Below are 27,535 nucleotides of genomic sequence, written 5' to 3'. Positions count from 1 at the left end.
TGGTCTTGAACAACAGTTCTCTCTCCAGGCTTTTTGAAAGTTCTTCTTTGGACATCAGCTGCTTTTTCACTCATTTTCCAATTACATCTTGTATCTGACCGTTTTCAGAGGAATGTTGGTTTTTGCTTGAACACTGACCTATGAATCATTCAAAAATGAAACAACCCCCCAACTTAAGAGATGAACCAGTGTTGTGTCTACATATAAACAACATCTTAGCAAAGAACCAAGAGCCAATTTTTACCCATTTCTTTACTTATTCATAGCAAGTATAAGACAGACGGGCATAAAAATTGTATTTCTGCACTAACGATGTGATTCGCAAAGAAAAGGCAGCCAACATCCAAAGAATATCTTTCAGGAATCTGCAGAACTATTCCTGAAGACTACATGAAGACATTACAAGACAGTTTCCTAAGAGAGTTCAGACTGTGTTGAAGAATAAAGGTGGTCGTACCAAATATTGACTTTCAAGGTCATTAGAATTGTACAAAATATACTGGGGGGGTTTTCAGCTTTGTTTGCAGATGTTTCAGTAAGTCACTACACCCATTTCCCATTTTCCTGGCAAAATATAAACAAGTGACAGATGACAAAATGACCGGCTAAAGACTTTTGCACAGGACTGTAAGGGCTAAACATCAGCAGGTTAGCACTAACGACTGTGCAATACAAAACTGGTAGTTTGGTTACTGAGACTGATCAGCAATCACAAATCACATCAGAATAAAGATCATTATCATAGATTATATTAATTGGGAAACTGTTGTGGTTTTAGGCAACACTGAAAAAGTGGAACAGAACTGTATAATATAATAGATGTTTAGTTGATCACCAAAGCTAATTATTCTACTTGCCAAGGACTAACAAAGTGAATTTTAATTAGGATATTTTGAGGTGAAATTTGATTTATTATCTACTGTAACACTAATCCAAAAACTTTACTTTTCTAATTAACCATCTGACAGATTTATCCAGTAACAGAAGAAATATCCAGATTTGGAGCAGACAGATGGCTATGTGATTGGGGCAAACACCACATGGGGAAAAGAAATGCCCTCAGCAGCTAAGTCCCCCAGTTTGACTCCAAACAGACTGGACATTTGCTACATGTCACTCCCCTGCCCTCCTGCCCCACATTCTCTGTCTGTCCCCACTGCAGCTATCCAATAATTGAGATAAATTATGGAATCTGGGATCTGCAAAACCTCATAAACCGCAAACAACAATGTAATACATAAATAATTAAAGACCTAGAGCACAAAATAAACTTCAGTCCATCCCATCACCTGTCAGTTTTGAAGGTATAAAGTAAAGGCTGATGCCACCTGGGGTTTTTAGCAGGCGCTAAAATATTTACGTCTCAGGAGAAAGGGTTGAAATGTCTGAGCAGAACAAGCCTCAGGGTGTGCTGACCATGTTTGTCAAGCTCCATGTTCTGACACACGAGTTTCACAGCCTGTGAGAGAACACCTAGGCAAGCATTAAACGTCAGCCTCAAGTAATTCTGGGATAGGGTTTTATTGGAAATGCCCATGGAGATCTGGTAAAAGAATGAATAAATATATAAGTGGAAAAATGTAAAGAGGGATAAAAGGGGAATGCTCATTTTAATATCATCACCAAAGACATAAACAAGCCAATGACACGCTTTAAGACTCATGTGGTCAAAGACACATGAACAAAAGTGGTGAGATGGCCAAATAATTAGCCTGGTCCTGCATGGTGAGATGTGATAGCTGATACGCACAGTGACAACAATAATCTGCCTTTTCTATTATTAGCTTTAAAAGCCCTTTGAAAAAGTAAACAAACAGCCACACACACAAACAGCAATTAGTTATTCTTGAACACTCTGAAGTGCAAACACATTCACACACAGATCATACTCCTTCCCTACCATACCTGCACGCTGCCTGTGCACAGAGCTACTGCCAGCACCAACCCCCTGTAGGAGGTCAGGAGTCTTCGGATCCTGCAGCCAAGCATCCTTAGGAGATGACTAACTGTCAGGCCTGACGCCTGGCACACAATGCACACGTGCACACAAACACACATTTGCACTTTTCAATCATACAGAAACACACAGTGACATTATGTTCTCTCTCCTGCACGTGTTTCACAAACTTTCAACTTTTTACATTAGCATAACAAAGCTGGCAGCTCACAATGCTGCAAACTGACAGATCATTGCTAATTTTTCTCCAGTACACTGGCTATAAATAAATCAACACATTTAAGGAAAAAAAATATGAATGAGCTGCAGCAGTCCGAGGAGCCACGATTTTATCCAGCTTACACTAGGGCTCCACCTGGTGCTAGAACCGCAACAATAAAATACCCCTAAATCATTCATTTCTTAATGTGTCAGAACAGAAAACATGTCTGCAACTAAGATTCAGGAATCGGATTATATTCAGTGTTCAGAATAACCCACTGACTCACATTTGTGAAAGAATCGGTCGCTCTCAGGAGCTCAGTAATTTCCTGCGTGGTACTGTGAAAAGATGCGAAATATATATAAATATGATGTGGAAGCGATTGGTAATGACTGCAACTCAGCCCCAAAATTGTAGGCCATGTAAAAATCAGAGAGCATCGTCGGTGGATGCTGAGGTGCATAGTGCACAGAGGTCACCAACTTTCTGCAGAGTCAATTGCTACAAACCTCCAAACTTCATGGCTTTCAGATTAGCTCAAGAACAGTTCGTAGCGAGTTTCATGGAATGGGTTTCCATGGTGAGCAGCTTCATCTAGACCTTACATCAACAAGTGCATTGCAAAGCATCGGATGCAGTGGTGTAAAGCACGCCGCCACTGGACTCTAGAGAAGTGGAGACAAGTTCTCTGGAGTGATAAATCACACGTCACCATCTGGCAGTCCGATGGACGAGTCTGGGTTTGGCGGCTACCAGGGAAATGGTATTGTCTGACTGCACTGTGCCACGTGTAAAGCTTGGAGGAGGATTATAGTGTAGGGTTGTTTTTCAGGAGTTGGGGTTGTTGCTCCCAACTTTGTGGGAGCATTTTGGGGATGGCCCCTTCCTGTTCCAACTTGACTGCACACCAGTAAACAAAGCATGGTCCATAAAGACATGGATGAGCAAGTTTGGTGTGGAATAAAACCTTTGGGATGACTTAGAGTGGAGACCGTGAGCCAGGCCTTCTTGTCAGTGTCTGACCTCACAAATGCGCTTCTGGAAGAAGAACGTCCCATAAACACTCCTAGGCCTTGTAGAAAGCCTTCCCAGAACAGCTGAAGCTATTACAGCTGCAAAGAGCGGGCTCACATTATATTGAACTCTATGGATCATGAATGAGGTGTCACTCAGGTTCATATGAGTGTGAAAGCAGATGAGATAATACTTTTGGCAATATAGTGTATATCACTGTTTGTATGCATCTGCATTTATCAAAATCCTCTCCAGCTATCGTCTCTGATCAATAATTATCGCTCTTTTTTTACTTTATGGTTGCAAAATTGTTCCCAGGAGACAGGAAGGGAGACATATGAAGGGCCAGAGAGGAGCTGTAATTAAAATCATTAGCTCCTGTATTCATTAAGACAGCAGGACCTCTTAATTAATTAGAGCTGCTCTCTCCTGTAGGGGGCTGGACTGGCCTCAGCTCTGATGTGTCAGGGGACCCTGTTTGAGTGAGTTTTTGTGCTGTAATATAGGACAGTAACTTTGGGGGATGTCCTCTACTGCTGCAGAATATGCATTAGGTACACACACACCAGACTACAATCTCATTCTCTGCCTGCAAACAGCAATTTATCAGCTAGACAAAGAGCAGTGGAGCAAGGAGAGAACAGGGACAGACAGAACAAAGGAGAAAAAAAAAAGATAGATAAAACAAAAGAGGGAAAAAAATAAATAAATACAGAGAGCAGGAGTGAAAAGTACTGAGAATATAAATTTCAGGTAAAAGGAAAGGCTAAAAATTGAAACAAGTCAAGGGAAAAGAGATGAAAGAGGTGCTGACCTGACACACCGCTGATAGGACAGATGAAAAAAAAAAGTGTGACAGCGCTAATGTCAGATCTCATGACTCAACACAGCCTGAAAGAACACCTCCTACAGCAATGTGGAATGGAAGATTAAACTCAAATGCACGACATTTTTACATCTGTACAGACACAGACACACGCACACCTGCACATACACGTATGTGCTTCTTTGATTAGGAAAAAAAACAATGAAATTTGCAGTATTTGAGTACTTATACTCACGTTAAAGAGGAGAAACATTACTTTTTAGTAAACATTACACTGTAGATTATTATTTGACGAAAGGTGATTTCATTTACTCGTTACACAGCGTGGTCTGGTTGTTGGTGCAAGACAGCACTGGGATTTTCCCACACAGCCACCTCTAAGGTTTACACATGATTCAAAAAAAGACCACACAACACATCCAGACTTGAAGCACATGAACTACAGCAGCAAAAGACCACACTGGATGCCACTCCGGTCAGCTAAGAATACCAAAATCTCTGAAAAGGGAGTTCGACTTGGAACTAGCAATTTGTACCAAATAAAGCTGAAAGTGAGTGTACTTTCGATGAGCTTGTTTTATGTGCAGTTTATTATGTCCTTCAGTAATGTAAGAATCTGTGTCTAATCTACCTGCACAGTGCCATCTTCTTGCCCCAGGACAACAGCAGAGGGCTGCCGACAGATACAGGTACACCGGATCCTGGATGACTTCTCCTCTGACTGGAACAGCACCGATCCTGTTCTACCATCACGCACCTAAAACACATACACATACATATTTTTTTTTTTTTTTTTTCTTTTTTAAAAATCACTGTACCAACCAACAAAAATACTACAGCTTCACGTTCCTGCCACAAAAAAACCCCTCAATGCACTTTGATATATCCACTTTCCTAACAACTCACCTGCAGTCTGTTGCAATTATCTGCAGCTGACACTATGATTTCCTCATGATTAAACAGAACGTCAGAATCTCTCTTCAGGCGGATGGCCGAGGATGTGTGAACCTTCTTGGTCTCCCATATCTTAAAACAGAACGAACAAGATATGTAAATCTAACATAATAACCCAGAGTTAGAGTTGAATATATGCAATGTCACCACAAAAAAAAGAAAAGAAAACTGAATAAATTGATGGTTGTGGCAATATTTAAGTCACTGGCATCTTCTTGGCAGTTAAGATGAGGGTTTCTGGTGAAAACAAGTCAAATCCACACATAGCCACTTAGTACTTTTCTTTTCTCTTGCAGCACATATGCCACGGCAGGTCGGGATTTTTCTTTTTGATGAAAGAGGACACTGTCAACACATCTGTTTATCCCACCTTTTCCCTAGTGTGACCTGCAATTTATTGTCCTGCTAAGTTTATAACAACGGGAGCAACTGCTTTTCATCTTGTGAGTCTGTGGCTGTGAGTCTGTGGCTGTGTGTCACGATCAATATCTGGTGCCAGCATAGCGATCTCAGTTTGAAGTGAGATGATGTACTGCAGCATCGATATTTTTCTCTCACCCCTAATAAGCAGTATGTACAGAAGGCTCTCCTGTAGTTGTGGACTGTCAGGGACAGTTTTGCCACCTTGTTTGAAAAACAGCAGCTGTAAAGACTGTAAAAAAACACCCGAAAGGCTAAACTGCAGAGATATTTCATGTTACATTGTCTTCAAGCTGTTTATGATACGTATTATTTTGTTTTAGAGAGCAATGAGTCAAGACAAACCTGTTAAATAATTTATTTTGCCATCTTCATGTAACCCAAATAACAGAGAAATAATTTAAAAGCAAGTCAAAGCAACAGCTATGGATGACTCTTTTTCTTTTATAAAACAGCACAATAACTGTTAGATACCTTTTGTACTATAGTTACATCACCATCCCTGAGCACTGCTTATTAAGAACTGAAACAGCTGGCAAGGGGGAACATAGTGTAATTAGTCAACTTGTGAAGTTAATTTTACTGTCAGAATAAGCAATTAGAACAACACTGACAGCCTCTCTCCATACTGTTATACTGTAGCTTTTTCACACACACTCAGTCTTACCCTGATGGTCTGATCATCAGAGCAGGAGAGCAGCTGTGAGCCATCAAGAGAAAACTGGACACGCTGCACCCAGCTTAGGTGGCCACTGCAGTCTGCCATCTTTTTATTGGCCTCGAGATCCCACAGCTGGAACACAAACATTTATTTATTTATTTTTATTATAACTATTATTGAGGATTTTCTTTGCATACTTAAATACAAAATTTAGAATATTATATAAAAACAGGAGACATTAAATATATAGTGAGATACCTCAACAGCGTAGTTTGAAAATGCAATGGCCAACAGGTTACTGGTGGGGCAGGCGTGACAGTATTGAACTGTGCTCATTCGATTGGTCCTGATTTCAAACAACATGTCTGATGTCTCTACATCAAAGACCTGAGAAACAATAAAAGACAGACAACAAATCAGCACCTGCTGTTTCCTCAACATGTCCAAAAGCTGCTACGACTGTACAAATAACACATTGAAATTAAAAGAATGGAGAAGCACAAAACGTGGCTTTCCCAGTTTTTTCTCTCTGCTGGTTTTATTCTCGGTGAGTTCTTTGATTCTTTGAATATTTCATTAATTTATATGTTATCACTAATTAGCAAATATTTCTATCTCTGTAGTGTACCTACATGCATCCCTTGCAATGCTAACAATAGCTGAGAACTTAGCGCTCCACCAATTTGTACAAATAGGTCAGGCCCGGCTCGAAAAACCTAAAACAACAAAGGCCAAAATGCCAAGCTTAAGACAAGCCAATTGGTGGCGACGGCCATCTTTAGTATTCAGTCTAGGCAAACATCAAACTCAATGACTATTGGGGAACAAGCTACACCAATCAAGCATAACATTATGACTATTATTTCTTCATCATGGCACCTGTTAGTGGGTGGGATATATTAGTGAACATTTTATTCTCAAACTTGATGTGTTAGAAGGAGGAAAAATGGACAAGTGTTTGGATTTAAGCGAGTTTGACCAATGGTCAAACTGTCATGGCTAGACGCCTGGGTCAGAGCATCTCCAAAACTCCACCTAATCTGGGGTCTTCCTGGTCTGCAGTGGTCAGTAAAAAACAAAAGTGATCTAAGTCACCCAGCGACAGGGTCATGGGCAGTGATGCAGGTTAGAGGGCGAAGGCTGGTCCGTGACCTGGCCTCCAAATTCCCGAGATCTCAGTCCAATCGAGCATCTGTGGGATGTGCTGGACAAACAAGTCCGACCCATGGAGGCCCCAACTCGCAACTTACGCAACTTGTGTTAAGCTCAAAGGTCATTTGACAATACCGAGTATACCAAGGTATTAATGTGCTCTACAATAACTCTGTGGTTTGCATCAAAGAAAAGAAAAAGATTTTCTTCATGCCTTAAGATTAATGTTGCAATTTTCCTCAAGTTTATAAAGCCTCTCCTTTCAGTCACCTTAGAGCAGGGGTGTCGAAGTCCAGGCCTCGAGGGCCGGTGTCCTGCAGGTTTTAGATAACACCCTGGGTGAACACACCTGAATCAAATGAGTAGTTCATTACCAGGCCTCTGGAGAACTACAAGACATGTTGAGGAGGTAATTTAGCCATTTGAATCAGCTGTGTTGGATCAAGGTCACATCCAAAACCTGCAGGACACCGGCCCTCGAGGCCTGGACTTCGACACTTGTGCCTTAGAGTAAAAGAAACTATCCAATCTTCACTGTGTTTGGGTTCCCAGAATACAAATTAATGAAGATGTAGAGAACAGAGTGAGGCTGATAACAAGACAAGACTGACTGACTTTGGAAAGCTCAGGAGAGGAAGGGAATTTCCACATTTATAACCAAGACACACTCTTTAGACTCTCTAGAAGACAAACAAGCTCTCTTTCCTGTCTCCTTCAATGAAACAGCACACCAACATCAAGGGCAAAGAGGATAGGGTGAATGTGTGTTCAACTTTTAATCAGTACAGCGAGAAACCGCTAAGATAATGAACAATATCCAAACCATATGCACCCAATTTTATCAAACATTTAGCACCACCTACAAAAAAGCGTACAAGATCATACAGCAGCATGCTTACAATGATAAATGCTTACCAAAACAGCATTTCTGGCAGCACATATGATGCGTTTGCCATCAGCAGTCCAGGTGCTACACTTGACAAAGACGTCTTCCTTGTTGTCTGTAAAAATGTCACTTACATAGATCGTCTTCCATTCATTGGCAGAAGAAACCTCAAATACCTGCAAACATGCAGAATCATGCATGTCAGTGCATTACAAAACCTAGGTATGTAAAGCATATCAGTATATTTCTAAATTTAGTTACTAATAAACAGTGTTGGTCAAGTTACTTGAAAAAAGTAATCAGTTACTAATTACTGATTACTTCCCCCAAAAAGTAATCCCGTTACTTTACTGATTACTTATTTTCAAAAGTAATCAATTACTTAGTTACTTAGTTACTTAGTTACTTTTTAAAAACACGATTTACAACCTGAATAGGTGATAAAGCGATAGATCTTTCAGCCCAATTCTACTTTTTCTGCATAATTCATCATACAAAATGTAATCAAATGGAAAAGTCTCTTTTAAAACTTGTTTTATTAGTTTTAATCTTTTAACTTTATGCATCAAGCAAAAATTAAATTATATGCAACATTCTCTGACTGGAAGAAATTTGTTTAACATTTAAACCTATTTTCTGCACATTCCAGCACATAAAATAAAATATTTTTTGTGTTTACACTCACTCTTTCAAATAGATGCAAGTAAAACACAGCAGAAAATAAATAAAATCAAAGACTAGCGGTCCTGTTGCTCTATTTTCACCTGTAAAGCAGGACTAGGGTAGGCGGAGGTTTACCCTGGTGCAGGTGTGCTGCAGCGGTCAGTGGAAGAATCCGCGAGTTTCTCTGTGAATTTCACATTACGTCGTAGTACACTCGGTGCTTGCTTGGAAGTTTAGGGGGTTTTTTCGCTGTAAAAAGAAGTTTTCTTCCCACGCACAACGGACACTAATGTTTTTGTCACTTTTTATGGAATCAAACTCAAAATAAGGTCAGTACTTCCACGCTTTAAACGCTGCATGCTACACTCTGTCCCACACTCGATATATTATGATCTGCACACAGCAGCTGTTGTCACGAACGTCGCACTCGCTTACGTCACTGTCATGAGACATTCTCGCAAAAATCACGGTTTTAGTAACGCAGTAACGCAGCGTTCCTACGTGAAAGTAACGGTAATCTAATTACCGTTTTTGCAATAGTAATCCCTTACATTACTCGTTACTTGAAAAAAGTAATCAGATTACAGTAACGCGTTACAAGTAACGCGTTACTGCCCATCTCTGCTAATAAATGATCTAAATAGAAAGCGAGTACCATCATTTGCCTGTTTTCTTGCAGTAAAGTTCTTCTAGAATCAAATGTTTTAATTTGGGGATTATAAAACTATTGAGACTGTAAACTCATGACTAGGAAACATGTTGTCCAACAAAAGTACAAAAACAAATTTAAGAAAAAAAATCTTTACCATTTAAATCCGCCACTTTTTACTTCAGATTGAATTAAACAAAAACAGTGTATATGTCAGAGCACTTCACCCGCTAATAATTATTTCTAGTTCAGTGTGTGTTACCGTATCAAAAAGAAAGCAAGTATCAGGACTAATGGCAGTCACCTTAAGGGTACCATCGTTGGAGGAAGTTGACAGATACTTGTCATCAGGAGAGAAACAGCAGTGGTTGACTGGCTGAAAGTGACCAAACATGGTGTTCTGGGAGGATGGCTTATTGAGGTTCCACAACTAATGAAGCAAAGGAAATGCAGTGTGGCATTAAAAAAAACACTGGCTAACACATTACATAACATATAAGCCTCTTTTTTCCTTGTGTTTTTATGTGCATGTGTTAGCTAGCAATCTGTCCAGGCCTCTCTCCCTATGACAGCTGGGTTCTAACACAAAGGAGACTCTGAACTGGATAAACAATGAAAATTAATAGATGAATGGATGGAAGTAGAACACGAAAGGTCAGAAGTTTAAAAACAAAATCTAAAGCATAAATAACACAAACCTTGACGTTCTGAATATTGTCATTGGAGCAGGTGGCCAACAGGAGGCGCCCTGATGTGTTGGTAAACTGGCAGTGGTTGACCTGCTCTTCGTGCTCCTCTTCAAACGTCCTAAGCAGCATTGCTCGCTCTCCATTCCACACCTGCAGTGTCAAGAACATCACGATAACATGGCAGATTTCTGTGTTATTTTACTCGCTTATTTCTTAATCATAACATAGTCATAATGGTGCTGTGGACCGTGTACCTTGACTTTTCTGTCACTAGAGCAGGTTGCTAAGAGACGGCCGTCAGGGGAGAAGGCACAGCAAAGCACTTCATCATCATGGGCAGGGATCTCCATGAGCTTCTCACCTGAGGTACTTTTAAACACCTGCACACCAGTGCAAAGATGGCAGCAAAGCCATTTTTCATAAGTACAACACTGAGTTCCTCATGTAACACTAAAAATTCCTGACTGAAGTTTAATAAACTATGAATTTACAGCTTTTAACAATGGTTACGATAAAGTGTTACTGAAGCTATTTCTAGATTTCAGAGAGCTGAACAATTCTAGTTAATGATTGCATTTTGGTTTATTCTGCTGTTGCTTTTCAGGCTTTGTCGGTGAAATGGTACCTTGAGTGTCTTGCTAGCTCCACAAGAAGCAATTTTGGTTCCATCCTGCGAGAAGCAGGCAGAGTAAATGGAGCCCTGGTGGGGGTGAATCACCAAACGAGACAGATTGTCTACACCGCTCTTATTCCTGTATTCAAGAACACAAAACACACACAAAACAATAAAAGCAGGAGTTCAAAGCTTGTACACACCATTTTAAAATGGAAATAATAAAAATATTACTCAATTTCAGATATATTCTATCTTGAATATTCATTTTAATTGCATTGTAACAGCAAATGTCATCTAAAATCTTACATGGTAAAGAAGGGTGTACAGATTTAACAACGAAAATGAGTTATCATATAATTCAATAACATACGGACTAATAATGAGATGTAAAAAGCAACTTGAAATATCTCCATTATAAAGAGAACACCATATTAAATGCTTGCTTTCTTACACCAAGTCAAAGTAGAGTTTCCCAGCTTTGGTCCGGTTTTGTGCCTGCACTCGAGCTTGTTTGTAGACCTCAGAGTTGGGCGGCTGAGACAGAGCAAGCTGCACAACATCAGGGAAAGGACGCTGCTCAAGCTGGTGGCCGTTCAGAGACAGAAACTCCTGGAACTGACTGCGCACTTCACTGTTCTGGAAGCAAAGAAAACACAAGCATACTTGAGTCCACTGCAAACACCAGGTCACATTAAAGGGAAACTACCCAAAGCCTGTCCCTTGTTATCATTACTATTCTTCACTAAGGACTTAAATCGCAAAAGTTTGATTGGTAAGTAATTGCTGTTATGCACCATGGCATGTTCTCTTGCAAAGATGAAAATTAGAAAGTGAAAATGTGATCATTTAAAAAAATGGAGGTAGGAAAATTAAAGGTCAACCTTTTTATTTAATTCACAAAGTACATGAAAGACAGGCGGAGTCTAAACCTGTATTTTTCCTCGAGATGAGGTAGAATGAGCTGCACTCTCATTCTTTGTTGAATTATTCTTTTTTGTACATGGAGATCAGAAATTTAAGCATCAAGGACACTGTCATTTTCACTAATTTGATGCAACAGATAGGTATGCACAAGTTTATAATTCCTGCAGTCTGCACATATCTCTCATGCATCTTTGTGAGTTGCTCACTGAAAATATGACTGAAAATTTAAAAAACAAACAATTATCTTCAGGCTCTGCGTCATGCTACTCAACTAATCTTATGCCATGAAAAACCACTTATACATAGAAACCAAAGGTTTGTGTGGTAGTGATGAATATTAAGGTAAAAGTGACCCATAACTGAACGCATACGTGTATCCCATATGTGAAAAGGGCAATAGACACAGTGGCCATTTTTTTGTGTCCTGACCTCTTGGTCCAGAATGAATCCATACTCCACATAGTCATTGATGAGATGAGCTGGACCCATTATCTTGGCCTTGGTGATCACCCAGTTGAGAGAGAACATGAGGGAGTAGAGCTCCTAGACAGAGAGATGATCAGAAACCAAAAGAGAAAAAGACTCGTATATATATTATATATATATATAATAAAAATGGTTTCCCATACTGTAGAACAGAAAATGAGAAAGTCATTTCATTGTTCAGCACTGTAATGAATTACTAGGTTCAAACACACTTAAAAGAAAAATAAAACAGTTATCACTTCTACCTGGGTAAGGTTGGCTTTGGCCATATGGTAGGTCAAATATTGGATCCAGTAAAGAGATTCCTTGTCTCCTGAAGTGGGGGGACCATCTCTGTAATGCTGCTGGTACTGACGCACCACCTTAGTGTGAAGGCTCTGTTACCCAAATAAGCACACACACAACAGCAAACAACCATATTTGCTGGGTTAAAGAATATGCATCTGATAATGACATTTGATTTAAAGCTTTGATTTTATGCTAGAGCTAATTTAAACCTACTGTAGCTAATTAGTTAGCCTGGCCTCTTAAAACTTGTAGTTTAATTGACAATCACTGCCCACTTCAGTTGAAGGATGCCTGTAGACTGACCTCAAGCTGCGTTCGGTTCTGCTCCAACAGGAAGTCTATCTGGAGGTCGTGAAGGTAGTACAGGTAGGGTTTACTGTTATTGTCCACGAAAAGCAGAGACTTGTTAACAAATTCCTCCAGGATGTCCTCCACCTCCTCAGGTTCCAGATCCCAAAGAACAGACAGCACCTGGGAGAGGAAAGAACAACCCAATTAACCGTTCTTAACCTTGTGGAAGAATAATATGCCATTAATGTGCAAAAACCATTACAATTTAAAATGTCATGTCACTGTGTCAGAAAATACATGGCAGGGATCATAAACAATCTCCTTTTGTGCAGACAAACCTTAGCAGGGATTTTGACATCCTTCTGTAGAACAGTAAGATCCTTGTAGAGGTCTCGGTGCTCATCAGGAAGTACCTCGATGCTAGCAGCCATGGCCTGATCCAGGGCATCATAGTCATAAGATGATGACTTCCTTATACGCTTGAACTGCTTCATCTGCAGCTGGTGGAGATAGTAACGCCAGCGGTTTGGTTTTTCTCTGAGCAGCGCTCCGATCAGAGACACCACCAAAGGGGAGCCTGACATGAGGGGCAAGGAAACAGAAAATGTGTTTTTTTAAAAGCACATGACCCTAAAAATGATATGAGACCTAAATCATCACAAAGCTTGATTTGTTTTCCCAGAAAGCAACAGCTAAATCAAAATTAGCCGTGTTTTCTTATAAAAATAACATCACCCATACTAGTAAAGCCATGATTACATCTAGTAGCCTTCTTTTAGATTTCTTTATTAGTTAGTGTCAGGATACATACCTTTACACTCTTTGACAATGCTGCGAGCCTCCTCAGGTAGTGCTTGCAGTTTTATTCTAGTGTACAGAGCAAGGATCTCCAAGGCCTTGTTTTCATCCAAACCGCTTTCCACTTCCACCTCATGCTTAGCACCTACAATACAGTCAATACAGAGTCTTTTTCAGTATAAAGAAAAGCAATCGCAGAAGTTTCACCCACTCAAGTCTATATGGTGGCCAGAGAAAAACAACAAAGCACATACCACTAACAGAATCAGTGAGGCTTCTATTTCTGGTGGTGAGAAGAACACGACAGTGGATGTCAAACACCTTCAACACTGTACTATCCCAGATGTCATCCAAAATCAGCAGAGATCTAAAAAACACAAAAGAAAGAAGGAATTTGTTACAGCTGCTGCTTTTTAAATCAGCTGACCGTTTGCATCTGCTGACGTGGATACCATCCAAATGACTGTAGCTGCATCACTTACTCACTTTTAGATGAACAATCTGTTGCAGCTAAGCAGCTAGACAACATTCAGCACATGAAACCAACTGCATTCATTTTACCTTTAAGCTTCTATTTTTCCATGGCTAGATTTAGAATTACTGAACACATGTTTTTTTTATATTTTCTATGTAACCAAGTTTTAACTTTCCAAAGTACTTTGTTCAGTGACATTGTATTTATTGTATTGTTTTTTTAAGGTTCTGGCCGGAGTAACAAGGAAAATTTTCAACTTCTTGCAAACCTAAATCAGCAAGGTTTCACACTGAAACTAGAAAGTGTAAGTGTATTTTATTTTTCCCCCCTGGAAACAATTCATCTATACCTAAAATGTCTGTCGAATTTTTAAAGTTGTTGTCTTTAACTTTTTAAAACTTTCTTTAAAAACAATTTAAATTTAAGTTAAATGTATTATTGCAGTTCAAATGTCTCAGTTTATATTTCCTGCGTGTTTAAATGTGGTATATACATAAAACCTAATTCACCAATAAACTACATCTGACTTGACTTAAATAATAATGTTGGCGTTGTTGACCGACACAATTCATCTGGTTCAGTAACTTTAAAAATAGTTAAACATTACATGTATACTGTAGCTTTCTGTTTTAATTATTTTTTACATCCTTTATTATTTTACTTGTTCATGTGGATATTAGAATGGCATGGCGAATGTAAATGATATACCAACTTATTCTATATACATGTTACTTCTGTCATATTGATTGATTAAATTTAAAGTATTTCATGTTAAACTCAATATTATAAATAAAAAAATGGCAGATCACATATAATTACTAAATATTGACCTTGGATATCTACGCAGCATGAGGAAGCGTAGACGCTCCTTGGCTTCATCCAGAGAGTTTGGGGGACGGTGGAGGAGCTGGGAATCAAGGCTCTGCTCCAGACGAAAACACAATGACTGAACTTTAACCAGCAGGTCTGGCTTGTCCACCTGGCCGATGGACAGCCAGTGGACACCTCCAGGAAAGCAATCTGGAGATAAGAGGGAAGAAAGAGTTAAAGGAGCAAGAGTTGTCAAACTACAGAGAAGTAACTGCTATCTGTCAGTCCGTGGATCATTAGCGGCAACATCATCTTAGCTGAGTCCATTAGTGATCTATGATAGTCAGAGACCCAGAAAAGTACATCAACGATTACGAAAACTTTTTTAATTTAAGCTTTTTCTTTCTCAGTTTCATTCATTGCCTCAAACTAATCCATGTTGATAGTTAGTGCTTTATATCAGTCAAATATTCACCTTCAATGATTCCATGATCTCTAACAGCTTCAGCAGCTAGGACAGACTTCCCCGAGCCAGCCATGCCAAAGACAGTGATCCAGCCGGGGTCCTTCTGGAGCCGGTAAAGCTTCTCCCTGGCCCGGTTCACTAGCTCTGGTCTGTTGACAAACACTACGGGCCTCTGTGGGATGCCGCCTTCACTAAGCCTTGACTGAACTGTTAAACAAAGCAAAACAGGATTGACAAAGGTGGTGCAGGCATTTCAACTGTGAGTGTTTGAAGAGTTAACATACAAAAAACAACACTAAGTTTAATACTAAGAAGATGCTCAGTCAGGATCAAGATCAACTCCCACACAATAAGCAGACTCTGCACATCCTTTTTTTTCCCTACCAACACTCATGAACTCCCACACGCTAACAGCACAACCTATTGAACCTCTGCTATCCTCACCCACAGCTTCCCACTTCTTACCATCAGTTGCAGAGCCGTCAGAAGAGCCCTTATGTGGATTCAATGAGATGTGCGGCAGGTCCCTATGGAGCAAACTGGCCAAATCGTCATATGCCTCTTTGACCAGTGCATTGTAGAAAGAAATGTAGGTAAGGTTGTCCTTTCTCAACAAGAGCTCTATCAGTGCTCCAGCCTGATCCTTCCTGGTAGGCTGAAGACAGAAACATCAGAGATGTGAAATGTTATGATCTGGTAGAAACCATACCAGACGATGTTTTGAATAAATCTTAGGAGTCTGAGATACATTCCACAAAAAGGATTCCTCATGTTACAAAATTTGTGCATGGTTTAAGCCAGCTGTATTCTAGAAATCAACCAGTTGCATCATCTAGTGGGAAAATCCCATGTTGGCAAAATGTTGGCAAAGGTTGGGAAACAGGTGTATTATTAATCATTTAAAAAGAGAAAGTAAAGTTACATTAAAATTGTACACACTTATTGGTTTTGCTGTTAGTTTGATTTCTACAGCAGCCAAAAAGCATTCTGTTCATGTATGCCTCAGTTACTTAACAGAACATCATTTTAATGACACAGTATTGCTTCTCTATGGGGAAATCCAAGGTAATGTATTAGTAAACAACCTTAAGGGGAAAATGAGTTATCTACAGTTATCGTCATGTCTTGTGTCCACAGGAAATGGCAAAGTAAACACAAGTGTGAAAACAAAGACCTGAATCGGTAAATAAAGGTAGGAGGGTGACTCAATACATGGACAATAAAGTCTGAGAGGAGGAAAGGAGGACAGAGCTTCAGTAATGTCTAGTAATATTTTCATTGACCACAGTATTAATTCTAGAAAATGTAGAAACCACCAGAAGCTCACCTGAGTCCTGATCCTCTCCTCCTCATCCACAGTCATCACACCATCACTGATCATGTGATCCATCAGGTAGGTGGGCTTAATGTCCTCCTCCAGTTTTAGGCGGAAGCGCAGCAGACAGCTCCGTGCCCCTTCCTCCAGTGCCATTTCTGCGCTACACACCAACCATACAGGAACTCGGTGCACTGCACGTTATTGGAAAAAAATGCATGGGAGTTTAATAAATTGTGCATCTGTCCATCCTTTTTGTCATGTCATGTATTTCTTATTGTTCCATCTTCAGGAGGTAGTGTGGGTAGTCTACTTATCAGAAGGTCGGTGGTTAGATCTCCAACTCTTCCAACCTGCATGTCAAAATATCTTTGAGCAAGATACTAACCCCAGAGTTTCCGCAACTCTTTCATGTGAATGTGACTGAGTGAATTTTAGGTTAAACAGCACCTACGGGGGCACTAGATTAGCTCAGTGGTTGAGCAGGCAACCACATGCTACAAGGCCAAATGCAGCAGCTGGCATGTCTTCCTCTTACTCTTTCTGCCATCTTCTCTTTACTCAAACTATCCAATATTATCCCCCCCTCCCCTCCCCCAGTAATGCAACATAGTTTTAAGACAGCTGCAGTGCAAAGAGTATTGCACTGATAAGTTTGAAATTTCCACAAGCACCTTTTTCTGTATTACTCTGCAAAAAAATAAAAAAATATATATGGCAAAATGCTCAACATATACCTGTATATCGAGGTTATTGTCGTTAACTAAAATTAAACTAAAAAATATAAAAATAAAAAATAGATGTAGAAAAAAACAGCTTAGTTAACTAAATAAAAATAAAAACTAGACTTCTGCAAAAAAATAAGGTAAACTAATAGAACAATTTTTGAATAAGGAGAATTAAAGTAGAAAATAGAGTAAATATTGTTAGTTTTAGTATTTGTTAGTTTGGAAAAAATAAATAAATTAAAAAAAAATAAAATAAAAATCACAGCATGGTTGTAGAGGCACTGATGGGCATGTTTAATGAGACTCTGGATGTTTACAAGCCTGTGAGTCAACTGGTTTCTATTGTAATACATGTACTGTTTTTCCTAAATCTCGCCTGACATATGTCCTCAATACGTCATCATCCCCCTGCTATATACAGATGTATTTGTGATTGTGTATATGTGTGAACTGATCAGTCTTGACAGGTTATGTATTCGTCAAGCTTTAAAGGTTTCCTGCTGTTTAAAATAAAAATTGTTAGCTGGCTTTAACTGCAGAATGTAGTCTAAAACCTTAAAAATACCCTCAAAGCCACAAAAGTGTGTGAAAACAGTCTTTAATGTCCAGATACCTGTGTTCCAATACCACAAAAAGAAGAAACGAAACAGGAAGAGAGCAAAAGTGAAAATACAAGAGCTGATAACGCATTCACTGGGGTATAGGTTACCATCTGTTATTAAAAATAGTAGGAGTACTTAATTTTGACAGCTCAAAATGAACTTTCACTAGTGCTAATGAAGACTAAACTTGACTTTTCTCATTCTTAGTCGACATCTTTTCTAGCGTTATATTCACAAACCTAGCCCAATCCAGCACTTGTTGGGAAGTTCAACCTACTTCGACTGCTTTAAGAAAATGAAACAAAGAAAGTCAGGAAGCCACTAGCTGATACTTACGAATATCGTCTAGTCTTCAGCGAAGAAGGTGGTTGTTTAGTTGTATGCGGCTTCGATATCAAGTCACGATTTAACCCAGTCACTAAAAAGAGGTTTTAATTCTCGGTGTTACTACACACCCAATTTTGAAAGAAGAGCTTCCTGATTCACAACAAAAACAACTGCCCCGGCGTGAAGCAGCCAATTGCTTGGGAAGCTCTAGCCCACGTGACCGGTGAGCTCACGCGTTGGAAGAATGTGTAGCTGGGCAAACTGATGCGGCGTTTAAATACTTCTCGTGTGTTGTAAATATTTGCGTTCGCTCAGTTAAAACGGTTAGGCTTTACAAATATTTTCCAACGATAAGGTCATAAAAATACGTATTCCAACGGCGGTGTTTTCATTGTAAATTTGCGTAACATAAGAGTTATTATGCGTTACTATAAGACATAAGTAGAGAATAGACCATCATTTATTGTACTTTCTCTGTCTTGTAATTTGTTTAATCAAAATCATTTTAGTGTGTGGTATTAACCACAAAATTCATGATACAGTTCAAACCCTTTGCACATGATCGAAATTAGATTTATGAATTAAAAATCCTTTGACAACTCGATTTTCATCAACGTCCAGGCTGCACTTGAAGGCAACATTGCTGCCTGGTGACAGCAAGTGATGAGAGCATTTGTTTACTCCAGTACACATTGACGCCCTGATAATACAATTATAAGCAGCTGTGAATAGATTACCTATATAATGCTGTGGACATATAGGCTTATTGTCAGACCTGCGTGCAATGAGACTCAAAATGAAGTATATGCAAGCTAAAATTATCTATACAAATTATTGTCTGTAATAAATTAATTAAGGATGCAGGTTGGTGATCATAATTTTCATCCTTACTTAAGTAGCTTTTTTTTCTTAACAGTTCTGTGTTAGTCTCTTGCATTTCCCAGATAGCCAAATGATAGCAATAATTAGCAATAATACGTTATAGCTTTGTGTTTTCAACTTGCAACTAATGAAAAAAGCAACACAAAATTAAAGATAAAGGTTTAAACCCTGTTTTCTTCCTATTCCTAGTCTAAACTATTAGGCTTCCTCTATTAATACCCTTTTGAAAAAATATATCTATATAATGTTTAATCTTTAAATTAACACCACATGCTCAATTTTGTTGTTTTATTATATTAACAGTGGTACAGAGGGAAACAAAAACTCTCCATGTTCTTATGTAAACTGATGTAAAACTACATATGTTTTTCTTTGTGCATACAAATGTCCGCTGGAAACTTTTCGAGACAAAATTCATTTCTGTGTTCAGCACCTTTCATCTCACAATTGTGTTCTTACATCCAGCGCAAATGTACTGTAAACAAAACAGTACGTCAAAATGTAACAAGCAAACAACAATATAATCAATCAACATAAGTAATATTCCACTGACAGCTAACAAATAAAAGTACAGAACATACAACAAGCAACAAATACCCCAACAAATTATTTAAGCAACAACTAAAATGAACAAATCCCAACACAAAGAAACTCATGCAGACAACTGGCATTACTTTCTTTCAGAGGTCAAAGCTAAGCGTGGATTAAAAATGATACAAACAGTTTCGTTTTCTGGCTGATAAAAAGGTAAGAGACAACAACTAAACTATTAAATCCAAAGAAAAGGGCTCATGTTTTGCATTATCTTCAAGTGTGGCACTTCTTATTGTCAGTTTTACTGTAGTTAACAGTTATACTGTTACCTTAGTACTTAACGGTGATAACATCATATGTAAAGAATCTGAAATGCTACTCTGCTACTTTTCTATATAAACCTCTCCATCTGTGTTTTATAAAGCTTGCTGTATGCATTATACATATTAAAATGCCCTTCTGTTCTTATATACTGCCTCCAAAATTCAAGGAGTTTGACTACAGACACGATGAAATGGGGGTGTCAACATTAGGTACAGAAATGGATTATGTAGCTAATACTGGTTTTCTGGCTTGAAGTCCTAAATGTTCACAGGGAAGCACTGACAAGGTATTTGTTATTTTTGCTGTTTACCGGGGTTCAAGTGAGGATTTACGGGGCATTTACGTCTAAACTGGAGAAAGGGTTTAGGAATTTAGCTCGGTAATACATATAATAAGCATTGTTCGGACAGCTGAAGTCAACCTGTGGACAATGTTTGGAACAACTCATTTTCCAAAGTGTATTATACCTGTAAAACATGGTGGAGGCAGTCCAATGGCACTGGGTCACTAGTGTTTATTAATGAAGTGACCAAGGACATAAGCAGCTGGCTTAATTCTTAAGTATATGGCTATGTAATATAGTAACACTATATTTTATTTTTCAGCAATTTTTTTTAAATCAAATAATGAAAATAAAATTAAACTGATTGGGTACTGAGGTAAAATTATAACAACTGTGTTACTGTCCAAATATTGCTGAAAAATATGTTTGAGCATTTATCGCAAAGTAAGGAGTCACATTTAAAGCTGACCATGTGATAACTACACTGCTGTGCTTTTGTTGCCAAATGTAATGACAAAACCACAGCTGCATAACCTGCATGACACAATGACTCACTTTCTTCTCTTTTTTCTTTCACTTCATGCATTGACATACCACTACTGAAAATCTTTCTCTTCCTCCTCCTATAGCTTCGGCTTTTTCTTGTTTTCTTTGTGTATTAACAACCAGCTTGATACTGCTCAAATACATTTTAGTCGACACAGATACTCCCTACCTCCTTTGCTTTACCTATGTCTAGTAGAAAACAGTCTACTTCGACTGCATGATATTTTCATTTTAATTGTGGGTGACAGAGTCTTGAGCTGTGTTCTGAGGAGGGTTTGCAGCTGGTTGGCTGTTGCTGAACATCAGCTTCCTCAGGATGTCAGCATAGAAAGGGCCATAGACTGTCTTGTTGTAGTTGACCAGGGAGATGAACTTTGCCCCAATTATTGCTAGTTCAGGCTTGATAGCAGTCAGACCAGTTGGTACTTGTTCAATTTTGGACTGAGGTTTTGGGTCAGAAATGAGTGTCATGAAGTACTGCTGCACACGGTCCTCTGCAGAAAAACCAGAGCAAGCATTTAGTCAACTACATCAATTTCTCAACTAAAAATTTTTTAAGAAGTGAGTCTTTCAGCTTATTCTCTCTTACCAACTAGGGTGCGGATGGGATTGTCCTTTTGGGTAATGTTGAAAATCTGGCCTGTGAGGGTGCCCTGCAGCGCTGGGGTCAGTGCAGGGTAGCTCCTCTCTGTTAAAGACTTGTTAAGCTCACAGCAGATCTGAGCACTGATGCCCTCTAGTGACTCTTCTAGGTTAAAGTCCCTATAGGTATAAGAAAAATCAGTTTAAGATGAAGTTTGAGACAGATATGTCTGAAAATAGTTTGACACAAAAGGTACTGACGATCTGTGCATCCCATCCAGCAGCACACTGATCATCCTCTTCAGGCGGTCAGACAGTGATGGTAAATCCTGGATAGGCCCCCCAATTGTGCTGTAGACAATCAGCAGCACCTCATTCACAGCCTGACATTGCTGAAGCTGCCACTGAATCTCTTGGAGACGGATCTCATCTGTCATCCACGTCTAATGGAGAGGATTGCATCAATAAAATCTCCAAAGCACAAATTGTCTGTAAAAGCTCTAATCTTTCAGCTATGTAAATATTTTTTTTAAAAAAAATAATGAGGACAGAAGCTGACATAAACATAAGATCCTTCTCTTAACTACATTTACAACACACTACCTCAGGCGGTGGGCTCTTGGAGTAGTCCCATGTGAGGATGCGAATGAAGGCAGCGTTGAGAACTTGAAATGGCCCAGGCACCACTGGTTGTCCTTTTCCAGGACCATTAGTCTGTTCTGTAGGGACGATGGATGACTGCAGCTCCTCCAGTGCAGACCTGATCCAGGAGGTAGTGCGGTCTAAAGCACCTGAGAAAGTTTCATATTAGCATAAGTCTAGCAGGGTTTTAGTTTTTCACTTTGACACAGACTGTAAAAAAAAAAAAATGGCATAGCCACTGTGACATCATCCACTGGACTTTGGACTCTCTTTTCAAAGCTTTGAGTTGAGCGGTTAGACTTTCACCACCCTGTTTTGTTTTGTTTTGTTATAAATAGATGTACTGGTAGGTCAATATGACAGGTTTTGCTTCATTTCAGTCTGAAAGTCACACACAAAATATAAAAAAATATTCTCAAATGTAGACTCTTTAACAAACACCTCAATAAAACTGTGGCATATTTTCTGTATTTTTGTGTATATAAAAGGATGCTAAAGGTTATATATAAAGAAGAATGTAGTGTTATTCACTCACTGGGTGTTTTGTCCAGGATGCTCTGAAACTTTGCCCTCTCATATTCGACACTTTGCCTCTGCAGCACAGGTCTCAGGTTTTCAATTGTACAGTTGACCATGTCCGCTCTCATCAAGCTCAGCACACGGAATATTTCCCTAATGTGTAGAAATAACCAAGATGCTATGAATAATTTGCATTTATTATTAAAAATATTATTATTAAACAGAACAGGTCAGACAGTAAATACAGTCACTGTTAATGTATATTGGATGCAAGCACTGAAATATTTCGAAATGCTTTAAAGCACAAGTGTCCGCTTACTTAAAAAGCGTCACTATGTTATATGTGCCCTCTCGTAGCTTCTTGATTTCGTCATCTCTCACGGGTGCACACATCTTGCCCATGGTTGTGATAATGTATGAGGAAAGTCCCTGGATGTCTAGAGCATCGTTGTCAGCCTGCTGATGAATCAGGTCCATGTCCAGCACCTCCATGATCTGGGTCCGCATCCGATTGGCACCCGGATTAAGGAATGACAGTAAGATCTGTTCATCAAGAGGGGGGAAAAAAGGTTGGTTTAGAATATTAGAACTCAATACTTAAGTAATATTAATTTTTATTAACTACAATAGTCACAGATGGTTAAAGGAAACAAATTAGAAGATTAAAAATATATATATATATATATATATATATATATATATGTTTAGTATATTAATATATTCACTAGTGACAGAAAAATATTTGAATGCATGTGGTGACCTCTCTGATCTCCTCCACTAATCTGATGGCTTGTCCATACTCAGGAGGGTCGTCATTCAGCTCAGCCTCCAGGATATCCCAGAAGGCCTTGTGAAGATTATCTCTCACTGCCTTTAATAAACTAAAAGAAAAAAATAAATAAATAAAAGGGGGTTTATCTGAGTAAAACTGCCATTTATAAAGCACACTTTGATTTCGGGTTCTATTTTATTAATTTATCTTGAGAGTATTGGGCTGGTAAATTAACTTTTTTTTTCTCTGAAAGAACTAAAATGATTTTCTTGGATCTTCCTTTCTTTTGATATAACTAAGTAACACTACTATTTAGTAAGTAACTAAACAGTAATGCAACATTTGGTGTTTTCTGGTTGTACACCAATCATAAACACTCCCAGACAAGTTCCTGCAAATATACTGTAGATGCAAATCATGAAATCATGTCTTCAATGATCAAATTCAACTTTTTCTTTCTTCTCCGGAAGTGTGTGTTTGTTACAGGATGCTATGATGTTTGAAGATGCACTTGTCAACCTAAAATTGTGTCACCCACTGGGAGCTTGAGAATAAATAACAGTGAGTCTTTGGATCTCCCTTTTCTTTTTTAACTCTAAATTCTCACATATTACCACCAGACACAGACAGTTGGTATAACAAGACTCACATTTATTTTAGTTTATAAGCATGTTTAAAAAGGTAAACATGATTATTAAACACTGCAAAAAGGCAGTACAAAGCACAGAAAGCAGCAACAGCTCTCCCTGATCCCTAACATGTTCCTCATTATGGAAAAATCTGAAATGTAGTATTGGTGTGGTATTAATATTGCAAAACTTGACATTAGTAAGCGCAAGTTTTTGTCATATTTTACCTGTCCTGAGGTAGGCTATTTGGTTCCAGGTGGAAATTGTGGTTCATAACAATCTCATGGGAGAGGCTGAGATTGAAAAGGTCTCTTGCAGACTCCATGACTTCGTCCAGGGTTAGGGTTTTGGGTGGGCTTGCTGTGGGAATCAAATATTAGCTGATTTATAAATTGGGGGAAAAAAGCATGTCTGACTATTAAAGATGACAGTATGTAGCACGGATGCCAAACTCCATTTACACCGTTCACACATACAGCTCAGTAATTGAAAGTCTGCCTTTATGTCAGTGAACAGAAGTGTAACAACACATTTAATCCTTGGCATTTCACACTTCTTTTTCTTAATATAATAAAAAGAAGTCTAATAATAATAAGCATGTTTCAGTTTTTCCACATGATGAAGAAGAATGAATGATGGAATAGTAAAAGAACAGTACGACTTTTTGGACTTAAACTGTAAGAAATGAATGTGTAAAATGACAGACAAAGTTTCCCAGACTGTCCTGCAATTACAAAACTGAAAGTTTCAGTTCGTTAACTGAATGTTATTTTTTGTGTAGACATATTGTAAAAAAAAAATACAAAAGAAAAAAAAAAGATATTCTTATACAACGGTTATGAAAAAACAAACAAAAAACAAACTTTTCTATTTCTTAATTGTTATTTGTTATATCTGGATTGGACTCTCTGCCAGGCTTATTCTGGCACCCAGGCCTTATGTTTTGATGCCCCTGGTGTAGAGGGTGGTAGCTTTCTTACATGCTTATAGATTAAATACAGTCATTAACCCCTAACAACAACTGCAAACAAAACAGCACAGTAAATGTAATTTTTTCTTACCACTCAGACAGGGTCATCAAAAAGAAAAAACACAGACTTGGATTACATGCAGTGAGCTTATGCATAGATCAGTGAGAAAGGGAGGGGGACAGACTCACAGGATGGGGTGCAATGCTTGCTGGAGGAGTCACTGGTGAAGCTATCACGTGAGCACTCCAGGTCGCTGTTCAATGTCATGCTGTCGCAGCGCTCTGACGATGACTCCACATCACTGCCTTGGTCCTCACCGCTGGATGTGGAGTTAGGCCGCTCATCATTTAGAGGCATTTTGGATTATAGCTGCAAATAACAAGTCAGTAATAACTTAAAAGGGATTTCCTACCACAGAGTTTAATTCAACATGTTCAGAAGATCCAGACATTTAAACGATAAGTACTGAGATACTTTCAAGGGAATCCTGCATAAACTATCCTTTAGCCCAAAATACTCATTAGAAAACCAACATTTCCATTACACAATCTTACCATCATTTTACCTGAGCTCGTCTGAGACTGTTGCAGTTTTTGTTACCAAGGCAGAATGTAACAAAAACACCAGTCATACTCAGTGAAACAGCTGGAGGGCACCATTAAACAGACAAAGCTGCCTTGTTGCAAACACTTTCAACATATTATTAAAGTCAATGATGGTGCATGACGTAAGTCACTGAAAAATAAAAAGAAATAATAATAGTGTATAGTGTGGTTCAGTGTTTGTTTACTGCCACCAGGGTTTAAATCACAATACAAAGTCTGGACATAAACAGAACCCATTTCCATATAGGTTTACACAAAAGCCTGTATGCCTGTGCCTGTCTATCCAATGTCAGTCGTGTCTCCAGGGCAACATGGGACAACAGAGGGCTCCGCAACTGTCAAGATGATCGTGTTACACTTCTCACTGTGCTGTTGTTTGTTTTCCACAAATACACATAGGAAAGAAAGGTAAAGATTACGAGATGTGCACATTTTTAAAGTTAATGTAAAGACTGTTTACCACTGTTAAAAAAAGAGTAACCCACTTAAACATTGCTTGAGTACTGTAACAGGTTAAATTAAGCCTGCAGGCCTTTCTAATATAACCTAAGACATACAGTGCTGGCAGAATGACCCATGGGTGTTCCTATCCTCTGGCTCAGTTATCTGCTGCCAAAAATGAATGCACACTCCCTGGCAGCTCTTGCAGTTTAAAGATAGCTCAAGGGTCGAGGAAAATGGGTGTGGGGAGCCCTTTTATTACATCATATGCTAGACTTGACAGCTAGGTCAAAGCCATGCAGCAGGCCAATTTTCAGAGATTATCCAGAGGGATGAAAGCAGAGTGATCCAGAAAACTGATTACAGATTAGGTGTACTCTGTTATCTGCAGCTTCTTTATGAGAAAGCCTCTATAAGCAGTTCAGATGCTAGGTAGAGGAAAATGCATTGTGCTGTTATAACCAGAAGGATGCAATCTAAGACAAATGAACATATCGTATAATTTTCCCAGATGTTTTGGAAACATATCTGAGCGAATATGTGATCGAATAAGAGGTACAGGCGCTCTACACACACACACACACACACACACACACACACACACACACACACACACACACACACACACTACAGGCATATTGCTACATCAACTTCTGCAGGAACAAAGACAGCCTTTTGGGGTCCAGATTTGACTGCAGTATAATGTAAACAAAGCAGTGAATCAGGAAGGCAGGGCTAGATCCACGGGAACTCTCCTTATTGGTTGCAGTTCCCCGTTTCTCAGCCCTACATGGAAACACAGCTATGAACGTGGATAAAAAAATATCCACACACGCGTAAGAAGTGGGTACACGTGATCCGAGGTGCAGACCAAAACAAGAACTCCGTGTACATTACAAATAGTATATTGTATCTGATCATGACAGAATCGAGAGAAAAAGAAGTGCGGAAACAATAATGCGTTTTGCTCTCACTACAAAATACATCTGATGCATCCGTCAAACTCAGCACTATGTCAGTGTTATATAATTGTCTTTGTTACTTGACTAAATCCCCTGGTTTACAGCTTAATATGAGTCATAAATGTCATTAATTTCGTACACCAGCTGTCACTGGTATGCTAATTGTCAGAACCGTCAAATACTGTACTCTTCCTGTTTCACAACAAAGCGACGGATAACTTCGCAGCAGACACCATAAACCAAGTCGCAAGCACAAATGTCTTCAAGAAACGCGATTTTTACCTCATTCAAGTCACTAGAAAGTGAAGCTGGTAGCAAAAATAGCCCCGCTCCGAAGAGAAAAGTCGCCGTCGTCCTTTTTAAAGGTCCTGTTTTGATTATATTTATGGTGGTTGGCAATGGTGCATTACCAGCACCAACTGGAATGAGTGAGCTGTGCAAAGGGAATTCAAGTGTTCAATAATTGTAATAATAAATAAAAGAAGAAAAAACGAGAAAAGAGGAAAATAAAGTTGTCCCCTCTTGCGTTTGCCTCTCTGTTTAAGGTCTTTCAGTAGCCCAGCTGGCTATGAGAACTAGCCGGCGAAACCATTTTACACACGGGTGTGCCAAAATAAAGGCGATTCTAAGGATTGCTGTTTTTG

General features: G+C 39.0%; 2 protein-coding genes across 2 annotated transcripts in view; both read right to left on the bottom strand.

Annotated features, from left to right (window-relative positions):
- The window catches only part of apaf1 (apoptotic peptidase activating factor 1), a 50,345-nt gene extending 31,952 nt beyond the window's left edge, over nt 1-18,393 (bottom strand). The window contains exons 1-21 of the mRNA XM_031758574.2: nt 18,209-18,393; nt 16,555-16,736; nt 15,693-15,882; nt 15,237-15,434; nt 14,782-14,971; nt 13,731-13,843; nt 13,490-13,621; nt 13,017-13,255; nt 12,691-12,858; nt 12,345-12,476; nt 12,043-12,156; nt 11,141-11,325; nt 10,699-10,825; nt 10,328-10,453; nt 10,083-10,223; nt 9,689-9,814; nt 8,102-8,248; nt 6,293-6,421; nt 6,041-6,166; nt 4,906-5,025; nt 4,631-4,756 (exon numbers count right to left, since the gene is read on the bottom strand). Coding sequence (XP_031614434.1) covers nt 4,631-4,756; nt 4,906-5,025; nt 6,041-6,166; nt 6,293-6,421; nt 8,102-8,248; nt 9,689-9,814; nt 10,083-10,223; nt 10,328-10,453; nt 10,699-10,825; nt 11,141-11,325; nt 12,043-12,156; nt 12,345-12,476; nt 12,691-12,858; nt 13,017-13,255; nt 13,490-13,621; nt 13,731-13,843; nt 14,782-14,971; nt 15,237-15,434; nt 15,693-15,882; nt 16,555-16,698 — 2,973 coding nt within the window. The 5' untranslated portion in view covers nt 16,699-16,736; nt 18,209-18,393. The remainder of the gene's footprint in view (nt 1-4,630; nt 4,757-4,905; nt 5,026-6,040; nt 6,167-6,292; nt 6,422-8,101; nt 8,249-9,688; nt 9,815-10,082; nt 10,224-10,327; nt 10,454-10,698; nt 10,826-11,140; nt 11,326-12,042; nt 12,157-12,344; nt 12,477-12,690; nt 12,859-13,016; nt 13,256-13,489; nt 13,622-13,730; nt 13,844-14,781; nt 14,972-15,236; nt 15,435-15,692; nt 15,883-16,554; nt 16,737-18,208) is intronic.
- Nucleotides 18,394-19,355: 962 nt separating this feature from the next.
- Nucleotides 19,356-27,492, bottom strand: tcp11l2 (t-complex 11, testis-specific-like 2). Its single transcript, XM_031758587.2, has 10 exons — nt 27,174-27,492; nt 25,072-25,252; nt 24,140-24,272; nt 23,272-23,392; nt 22,831-23,054; nt 22,528-22,664; nt 21,954-22,141; nt 21,612-21,793; nt 21,358-21,530; nt 19,356-21,262 (listed from the first exon to the last, which is right to left on the bottom strand). Exons 2-10 carry the CDS (start codon nt 25,238-25,240, stop codon nt 21,000-21,002), a joined length of 1,590 nt encoding a protein of 529 aa, XP_031614447.1. The 5' UTR covers nt 25,241-25,252; nt 27,174-27,492; the 3' UTR covers nt 19,356-20,999.
- Nucleotides 27,493-27,535: the final 43 nt, after the last annotated feature.

This window comes from Oreochromis aureus, linkage group 17 (genome assembly GCF_013358895.1).
Source record: "Oreochromis aureus strain Israel breed Guangdong linkage group 17, ZZ_aureus, whole genome shotgun sequence".
Lineage (NCBI taxonomy): Eukaryota > Metazoa > Chordata > Actinopteri > Cichliformes > Cichlidae > Oreochromis > Oreochromis aureus.
Note: the sequence above shows the minus strand (reverse complement) of the source record. Positions and strands in the feature narration are given on the sequence as shown.

Bases quoted from the DNA above. Each gene is read 5' to 3' on its own strand.
- tcp11l2 (XM_031758587.2), bottom strand. From the start codon at position 25,240: ATGCCTCTAAATGATGAGCGGCCTAACTCCACATCCAGCGGTGAGGAC. The intron at 21,794-21,953 runs GTAGTGTGTTGT...CCTCTCCATTAG, and splicing joins CCAAGAGCCCACCGCCTGAG to ACGTGGATGACAGATGAGAT. The intron at 21,263-21,357 runs GTAAGAGAGAAT...GTTTTTCTGCAG, and splicing joins TCCCATCCGCACCCTAGTTG to AGGACCGTGTGCAGCAGTAC.